We start from the raw sequence: 10,393 nt of genomic DNA on the forward strand, positions 1-10,393 counted from the left end.
TTATCTATGTAGAGATACTGCTTGCAAACCAATGATGGTAAGATGATGTTATGGGGTAGGACTAGATAAGTCTAACTTCTTCCTACTCCATTCAAGCATGTACTAGGTATAAGCAAATTGATAATGCATTTGTGGATATGTGTGAAATTATGTGTGTTGACATATTGACTGTCTTTACATGTTTGAAAGAATAAATCAAATCAAAGAGTTGGACTAGACAAGGTAGTGCTAACAAATACTAACAACTAACAAAATGCTATAAACTCAACAGGGGCTTCTAATAAGGCTGAACTGCACAACCCCATAATAAAACTCAATTTTCCAGACATTGGGAAAGTTTTACAAATGTCCACAGTTTTACAGACAGTCTGGTCTACTGAGAAAATGCTTTTGGACCACTGGAAAAAATTGGCTGAACTACTAAAAAAACGGCTTTAATAACACATACATGCGCTACATACTTGGACCATAGCTTTCCCATAATGCTTTTCTTTATCCTTCAGTGAGAACTGTTATTTAAGTAATAAAAGATATTACACTGACACCCAGAGAGCTACAGTAGTCTTGTGGTTTCTTTATAGTTAGTCACCTTTTGAATTTACTATAGAGAGTGAATGTTGGGACAGGGTATCATTTGTGGAGATACCTGTGGTATTGACCTGCATACGTTCTTTTTTTGTTTGGCTAAAAAAGTTGCTTAAATCATTTAGATCTCACTTTACTGACTGTGGCAATTCAGAATGGATAACCTTAGCCGACTTTAGCTCACACATAGAGGACTTAGAGATCCTGTTGAGGAGAGCGACAGCCTGATCTCAGCTCGCAGTTTGGGAGCTAATGCTACATTGCATCTGTCAGCATATAACACAAACACTGCTGATAAATCAATTTTTGTTCTCTCTGTGCTCAAACTGAACACTAAAATGCACATTTGGATGTAGTTTTTTTTTTTTATTATTTACTTACAGATGTATTTAGTGTATATCTCTATGATGGATAATGAACATGATCCCACCAAAATGGTGCATTTACCCAAAATTCAACATGGCGTAATGACAATTTCACATTCTCTACAGTTCTAGGTTTCTGACTTGTAAGTATTGTTAGCATCTATATCCAAATTTCAACTGTGAATCTTGCATTTTTCGGAAAAGTCAAATATATATTTAACTAAATAGAAAACAACCAAGATGTATCTGAAAAGCAAACAGTTTCATGTCAGACTCATATCCTTCACTGGCATTAAATTAACTCTGATTCATAGTCTTTTATTATTATCATATCATTACCATTTTTTATAGTAACATTAGTGATACAGCACCATAACTGTCAATCCTTTATGATTTACTCTCCATCCAAGAACTGAAAAGCCATCTTGTGTGAACACAATCTTACCTATGATCAGACTCAATTTTGTTTCACTTCATTCATTCAGGCTTTTGTGCTCATGTGGGGAAGTTTTGTTGGCTTTTGTTCTTTTTTGTCTCTTTTTTTTGCTTGGTTTTTCCAAAAAACTACCATACAAAATCAGTAGAGAGTGACCGCTGATGCTGCTTTTACACAAAGAGGCTGTGGATGCTAGGAGCAGTTATTTCAAAATTTTTCACATTAATTAAAACATTGTTGGTTTACAAGTTGTTTATTTCTATACATTTACTTTCAAGAACTTGGTCAGATACAAAAATGCTTGTTCATGAATATAGCTATGCAGCTTTCTAGCTATGTGGGGAATATGAGGTCCCAAATCTCACCTACTCAGCTCTGAACTAAATCAATCAACAAATGAATCACTATAATCACTGCCTTCCCTCCATAAGCAGCTGCAAAGTCCTGCTTGTACTGCTAAAATGTAATTTGCTTTATCTCATGTCACACATAACATTTTTGACATTTTCACGTTTAACATGAATTCTTTAAAACACTGAATGATAAACAAGCTTTTACATAAAACAACTGTACTGTTATCAGCAACATTTACCAAAACAAAGCAACAAGAAAAACTAACTAGCAAATGCAACATTAAATTACAGAGTAAATAGTCACCAGATAGTCTTTATCTTTCATCCTCCTTTTTCTGCGTAGTTTTTAAACAATACCATTCCTTTCCAGAAAATTCTGGCAAGAGGCTTAACTAACCAGCTAGCAGGTGAACTTTCACTTGACTGTCTCGTACTTTTCTACAATCTGAAGATTGAGGAGTTGACTAACAACTCAAGACAGTACAAACAGCTTTTAGGTTTTTTATGAATCAGTCACATCGATTTTCTTTGTTTTTCTTTGCCATTGGAGCTCATCTGACAACATTTTGTCTGAATGTGGTAAAACCTCATGAATCCAAAGTGCTGAGCAGAGACAGGAAAATGATCACACTGAATGAAAGAAAAACCAAAATGAAGGAAAGCAGCAGGAGAGAAAGGTCAGCGGGAAAGAGAAATGGGTCAAACCAAAGCATCAAAGAGAAAGTAGTGAGAAGAATGTAAGAAGAAACGAAAAGGACCCTAACTCACTTCACTTCACTTCAACTTCCTGCCTTAAAAATCAGACCAGAAACCTCCACATCCTGCAAAAAACAAACAAAGAAGACAAGCCCATGTCATCAATTTCCATGGTGATGATGGCTGTTGTCTCCCTTCTATTTTCATCCACACAATGAACCAAAGTAAGTAGCAGCAGAGGGATTTGGAGACACTCTTGCTCTGGATCTTTGCCATGGGGATTATTATTATCTACTTCTGTGGGTCAGACCTGGCTCCTCCTCACCACCATTAATTGGGATTTGTCCAAATCCTCAGAGTCAGTGGCTAATTAGGCACAGACAGGCTGAAGGCCGTTTTGATTCTCCTTTTGCCACAGTGAAGTCACGAGTTTAAAGATGAGTGTGGCTGAAGTGGCGGGGAAATATCAGCTCCCTGAGGTTTACACACGTTATTGAGAGGAGCTGTAAAAATGGTGGATAACATTAAGACTCATTAATGAACATCTAGAGACATAAACTGCCTATATTAATCCTGCACTCATTCTCATTAATAGCCTATAAAACACCAGTGGTACCTAAATGAAAGTAACATTAACTTTAATGTAATACTGTTATGATAATGTAGGCTTATCTTTTTTTTTTAAATAGATACTGACCTATGCTGTGTATGTTTGTGGTTTGTTCCAGCACTTTTGTTGCTGCTTCTTATCTAATTTTCAAGTGAGACTAGATGAATTTAATTCACTTTTATCCTTCTAAGAACCAATTGTTTTAGCAACATTGCTGCCAGAGACAAAATGTTACAGAATTTCTAAGTGTTGCTTATTGCTACAACAGGTCAAACAGCTAAAAAGATCTTCCCACTAAGTCATCACAGTGTCACAAGGAGCCAGCATGTACTATACAATACCAGGGCCCTGCAACTGAAGCAGCTAAGTGGGATTCAGCCCATTATTCATGTTATTACTGGCCCCTTGCTTTTCCATCATAGCTCAAAATGTTTTGCCTATTTACTGCAATTCTGATGAGAGATTTAAAGACTGAGGGAAAATGTATCAGTTACTAATTAGGGCATCCAGAATGTGATTTAGCAGATATGTCCAGGTCGCTGAATAAGACCTTACTTCAACAGTGACATGTTTATTTGTCCTTTATTAACAGAACTGTTAAAGGGTTTGTCTGTACTGTTGTATGGAGGCTCAGTAACATAGTATATGATAATGCACTGACCACCACTGTCACATCAACCACTTTCACTACGGAAAAATCATATGGCAAATCTGCCAGCTGTCGTTCCATCGACATAATACACCAAAAATAATCTGATGTGTAAACTGCGAAAACAAAAACTCCCCGTTTAGTTTTTCTCTCAGTTTCAGAGAGGGAACAAGTATTCTCATCATACAGTATATTGTTAGTCAAATTTTCATTAACAGAATTAAGACTTCTGCTCTGCTCTGCTCCTTCTCTTTCTGTCTTCATTGTGTTATGCTCTCTCTTTTTTAAACCTCTTCTTTTTTCTCAAAATCTTTGTATTGCTTTGTATTCATTGTATTGCATGTGTATTATTTCTACTTTTTAATTCTTTTTGTTGTCCTTGTAGTCTCATTCTTCCGTAGTCTCTTCCCTTTTCATTCTCTTACTTGCTCACTTTGCTTGCCTCCTGTCTCTATTCCTGTCTTCTTGCCTCAGTCTTAGTCTCTCTCTCTCTCTCTAGTGCTCAGTGTTTCTAATTAATTCCCAGTTTACAGTCATCTCTGAAAACATACACACACTCAGCCAGACTGCTAATTGAATTTTTAAGCCTCTGCTGTTCATTAGCATTTGGCCTTGTAATGTGCTGTGCGCCATCTCTTTCACTCTCTGTTGTGTGTGTGTGTGTGGTCTGGTATTACTCATGTTCTGGGGACATAAATCTGTTTACACAGTCACACTGTGGGGACTCAATGTCTTTACAGGTACAGAAAGCAAGTCCCCAAAATGTTCATTTTAGAGTGATGACTTAATTTAAGGTTAAGGTGAAGCTAGGGTAAAGTTTAGGGTTAGACAAATAGTGGTTATGGTTAAGGTTAGGGAAAGTCTCCAGGAGAAAAAGTGCAAGTCAAAATAAGGTCCCCTGATCGACTGACCAAAGGAGCAGCAGCTGACGTCATAATAACAAACTCACTGAGTGATGAAGTACATAAGATGTAACATCAAGAAACTACAAGGAACAAGAAACTACAACTACAAGAGACTACAAATTATTGAGTGCTAAATTATGTAAACACTAATCTAATTTGAAAGCTGATGATGTAAATGGTTCACTGTGTAATTAGTTTCAGATTTTTGTGTTTCTCCAAACAGCTTTTATAGATTTCAAATCCCTTGATTCATGCATAGATATCATACCGTTTATCATACTACAGTGCAATACAGTGTTGGTGACGGTGATGCACTTAGGGCAGTGTGTTGCTCTGTCTGTTAATGTCTTTCATTACTGTATTGATCTTAAGCCACACTCCACTTACTAAATTGCATTACAGGTGAATTACTTTTGTTCTATTGAATCAATATGAACTAAAATAAATGGAGGGAGCTAAGCAATATTAAGTCTGTGTGTGTTTGTGTGTGGCCACTGTAATAGTCAAGGACAGGTCAAAATGTTGTGGAAACATTAATCTGACCTGATATTACCAAAAGCATAAGCCTGCACCTTCTTTTTCATGGCTACTTCTGCACAGGGGGAGCCATGGTTGAGGTCAGCACTGGGCAAACAGTATAATGTTATTTATACTGTAGATACAGTTGTGTATTGTTTACACAACAATAATATCACACATTTGTATTATAGAGTCACAAAAAATATAAGGACTTAAAGCTGGTTGTGGGACACCACAGTTGATATATGCAGATGAGGAGATGGAGGTGGTTTAGTTAATAACAACTTTAAGAGCAATTATATCAGAAGTGATAAGTCTGAAAGTTAGGCCAAAATTTTAAAATGATTTGGACAAGACTGCCTTCTTTGGGAAAACCACAGGAAATGAAAAATCATGATTTGTTTTAGTAGTATCTTACCAGCCACAGTCACCCTGGCAGTCCGGCTCACAATGCTCCCCAGTCCATCCAGAGTGGCAAGACATTGGTATTCTCCCTCGTCAGGTCGGTGATGCCGGGAATGCATTACGTTCTGCACCAGCAGCGACCCATTAGTCAGTTGCTGCCTCCGCTCATCTACCACAGCATTTAGCAGCACACCATCCTTACGCCACGTGATGGTGGTAGGTCCTGCCAATGGGTCGGACTGTGCCTGGCAGTCGAGCTGCAGCATGCCCCCTCGCACTGTCACTGTGTCCTGGGGCTCTTGGGTGAACGTAAAGTCCACAAAACCTCCAACACTGGCTGAGGAGGAGGAGGAGGCTAAAGAGGCATCTGAGGCTGGAGGAGGAAGAGAGATAAGGAGAAGTTAGAAACATTAGCTGACCAACAGGACAGTGATTTATTGATGCAAAAATTATCCATCACATAAACTGACAACAGCGCTGTAAACCAAACAGGCGTGGTTCATAACAGGGATAAAATGGAATAGGATATCCAGTGGGGGAGGTGTCATATTCAATACAAGACACAATAAATCAAAATAAATGTATATCAGTAAGTCTGGAGGTAAAGAAACCTTTCATAATGCCAGACAAACAAAAAATCACTGGGCACTGGGCTACACAAGCAACTGGCACAGGGCCCAAGACCCTTAAGGCCCCCGCAGGCCCCATATTCTTTCTGGGTCAGCAACCTGATTAATTGCAAATTTGTTTGGGAATATCCACCATCATTTTAACTGAGCTAATAAGAAGCAAAAGGTCTGTCTTGCATTATCGCCTGCTTAAATGACCACAAATGGAGGATCGGTGTGTGCTACTTTTTGCCCCAGAGCTCTCTGGTAGGTTAATCTGGCCATGTCTGTACTGGTAGTGGAATATGAATATGTCGTCACTCATAACAAATTCGCCTTACTGACTCGTGTCTCAGTGACAGTGTAATATTCCACCTATATCAATCAATTCTGCAAGAACCAAACAAATGTCAACCCCACCTGTTTTTTCAGAATGACTCATTAAATGAGGCCAATTTACACCCTTTGGCCACTTGTCTGAGAAGAAAATAAGGGAACTGCATGGATGTGATTTATATAGCATACTGCTCAGGCAATGCATGCTGAATAAACATATAACCACATGAAACCTCAGCCTGAATTTGGCTATGGCTGGATTTCACCTGGTGACCTTTCATCCTATGGTACACTGCTGAGGTAACGGAAAAAAGTCTCTAATCATAATTATAAGGAGCAGCCATCTCTCATCCACTGATACAAATTCAGGTTTTCACCCACGCAACATGTTGTTGCATGCTACATATTGACAAAACCTGTAACAAATTCAAAGGCAGAAATTAAAACAAGTTTTAAACATTTTAAAAATGTAAAAGTTCTCATTTATACACAATCACTGCTAATTTAATCACAATAATGATTCTTTTACTGTTCTTTACTCCACACTGTGGCACTGCAGAAAGTCATTAGTCTCTTTTATGTTTGCTGAAAAGAATGAGGTTTGAATGAATTTAGCCAGAGGTACTTAATGTAATGTAATGTAGTTAACTGGGTTTGCTACTTCTATTTGTTGTTGACATTTCTTCAGATTGTCTCGTGTGAAACAGCTAGTCAGTTTTAAGGACTAGAATTCTTATTTTCTCATGCTTTTATCTATATAGTGCATTCATTTGTTCATGTTTTGGTGTTGTATGTTTTGACATTTTCACACACATTTATCATTGGTTTGGTCAGGTGTGTCGCTTTAGAATAGAGGACTCCAACCTATAGTGCTGCCCTCTTCCAGATAACCCTTCATAGCTATCTAAGCCATATCAACCTGTTGTATTGTTTTTATGTTTTTGAATTTTGTTTAATCTTGCAAAAGACTCTGACAGTGGCAGGTGGTGATGTCATCTGTTGTCAGTGAGGTTGAAACTGTTAAAAAGTCCATCCATCCATCCATTATCTATACTGCTTATTCCTGAATAGGGAATATGGAGCCTATCCCAGCTGACACTGGGAGAGAGGCAGGGTCTACCCTGAACAGTTCACCAGTCTATCACAGGGCTGACACTTAGTGACAGACAACCACATTCACTCCTATTGGCAATTAAGAGCTGCCAGTCAACCCAAGCCTCGTGTTTTTCGACTATGGGAGGAAGCTGGAGTACCTGAAGAAAACCCATACAGGCACAGGGGGAACATGCAAACTCCACACAGAAAGGCACCGGGTCAGCCGAGGACTGAACCCTGAACCTAACCCCAGCACTAACCACCACAGATATACAACATTTCCTCATTATGTTAGTTGAAAGTGTAATCCAGTCGATATTACAGTTGCTTCAAAATATATTAGTTGTTACTGTTCCACAGGCATATACTGTAAGTACTGACGTATACTTCCATATATCTCAGAGTTTTTATGTGTAGTATCCAGTTGTCTTTGCGTGTTTTTGTTGGCCTAAATTTTATGCAAGCATATTACTTCTTATTTACTCCACAGAGATCCTCCCGTGCCCTGACTGTTATAATTTTACCCAACAGAACAGAATAACAAAATAATTATGACATCACATAACAACCCACTTCCTTGTTTCAGCACAGTTACGTTCACATCTCCCACAGACCATACTTGAGTAAACATGAATCATGCTTGAAACCACCTCTTTAAGGCGACTTGGGCACAGTTCCTGAGTCCAGTATGCTTGTGTTCACACTGATCAAAATGAACCGGACTTTGGGGTCAAGTGTACTTGGATCTGAGCCTGGGTCCCTAATGTTAAACCACCCTTGGTTTTACTGTCCACCCTTCACACCTTCTTTCCTTCCTCTCGCTTCTCCATTCTCTCTTTCTTTCCCTTCACAATTTCCTTTTTATTGATTCTCCTTCAGTAGTCCTCCCCCTCTTTCTCTATCAGTAAATCACGATCTTGACAGCTCTATCTGTACTCACTCCCACTGGTCTCACACACACACACACACACACACACAGTACATACATCAGTGTGTCCTTGTCCTCATTGTCCTGCAGTTTGATGCTATCAATCTCTGTCTGCTCTCCCCGGGTCTACTCTCTTCTTCTCTCTTTCAACCTCAGTCACGTCTTCATATTTCATCTGTAACATGAAGCTGGTCTTTACTACCATATCCATGAATACATTTTTTATTTATTAAGTCAATCCATAGTGTAATTCAAAATAATTACGTCTAAGAAGTCTGCTCGAAGGTATGGTGTATTTTGATACTGATTCTTTGAAATATACATCTAGTGTTTACTTAGTACACTTGTAAATAATTAATTCAACCTACACTGTAGACAAATTAATCAGAGCACCTTAATATTTTTTATCAATTTAAAATGTGCAATTGTTTCTTTCAAGAAACATCAGAAGAAGATGACTCATTAGCAAAACAACAAATTGGTGCTGAACAAATATTTAAAGTTCCTTTTGTCTCATTTTAAGTCACAAATTATAATTCTGACTATAACTATCACAAAAAAAAAACATAAAAACATCAAAAGTCTAATTTGACTGGGCAGTAAGAATTCTGTATTCAAGCTGGATCAGGTCTGACCTGATGAAAACTTTGTAAATGTGAAAAAAATTTGTGGTTTGGAATGAGTGTTTAGTATTACTTTATTTTTAAATAGACATCCACCTAGATGATCTGCATATGATTGCACTCCTTCAAAGAAACAAACAAAAAGTGGCAGATTAACCAAGAGTGAAAAAAGTAGTCGCACCTCTAGAGAATTCAATGCTTACTTCCAATCTCAGTGATTCTTCTCATCACTGATTTCAGATCATTTTTCTACACTCACCTCACAAAATCTGAGAAAGTGGTGCCTCAAAACCTTTGCTTTGGCAGAACAGAATCAAACCCAGAGGACAAAGAAACAGCAGATCATTTTCACAGATCAACTTAAATAAAGAACCAGACAATGAAGAATGAATTTGTGAAATTAAAGAAATCCAAACCATTTAAACTCTTAAATCCAGCTAACAGTAGAAGTTTCCAGGATTTGTAGAGTGTTTCTAATGGGCCGAAAAAACTTGATCACAGTGTAAACAGACCTGTGGAAAATCTAGCCAAACCTGGCATGCAGTACATAAACAAATGAACAAATAAGAAAGCAGGACCTAAACAGAACCTAACCATAGCCAGACTGTGATTTGAACAGACCCTGACACAGAGGGAACACCATCACAACCAGCTCCACTATGTTCCACCAATTAGCAGTTGAAAAGAGCAACTATAGTATGCACCTTTCAAATTAACAGAACCCTACAACACTTGATCTCACTAAAAATACAATACAGACCTGGTCCAATTTGGGCCCAAGTTCAGATCTTAGTTACTAGGAGCCAAGTGGCCCCATGAAGAATTCCATAGCAGAAACTCTGCTAGTCAGAAACTGGCTGCAACCTCAAGTGGACCCCACACAGGTACACTGAGGCCCATTTTATAATGGAGGGAGAGAGGCAGAAGGATATAGAACCATCCAGGGGTTTAGCTGATAAGAGGAGAGTTGGTGACAGTGAGTTGGACCACAGCCAAGACCATCTGAAAAGCACACAGACACATACATTCACACTGGCTGACACCACAGAGAGCACTGCATTAAGAATCTGGGCAGCATCCAAAAACTGTGTGTGTGTGTGTGTTTAAGCTCTGTGCCAGCTGCTGTCAGACAGCAGAGGAACATCTTGACTGATAGGAGGAAACGGGAATGTAGAGAAACCATAAAGAAAAAAACTAAATTTAAATTAGTGAAATCCTCAGTCTGTTACAGAGGCACCATCAAAATCAGCAATATATCGGGAAATTAGCTACTGACAAGT

The 10,393-nt window shown here is 38.4% G+C and overlaps 1 protein-coding gene across 1 annotated transcript in view; it reads right to left on the reverse strand.

The window, feature by feature from the left end:
- The window catches only part of dcc (DCC netrin 1 receptor), a 270,121-nt gene that overhangs the window by 200,685 nt on the left and 59,043 nt on the right, over positions 1–10,393 (reverse strand). The window contains exon 2 of the mRNA XM_020601173.1: positions 5,537–5,896. Coding sequence (XP_020456829.1) covers positions 5,537–5,896 — 360 coding nt within the window. The remainder of the gene's footprint in view (positions 1–5,536; positions 5,897–10,393) is intronic.

This window comes from Monopterus albus, unplaced genomic scaffold (assembly GCF_001952655.1).
Source record: "Monopterus albus unplaced genomic scaffold, M_albus_1.0 scaffold50.1, whole genome shotgun sequence".
Taxonomy (NCBI): Eukaryota; Metazoa; Chordata; class Actinopteri; order Synbranchiformes; family Synbranchidae; genus Monopterus; species Monopterus albus.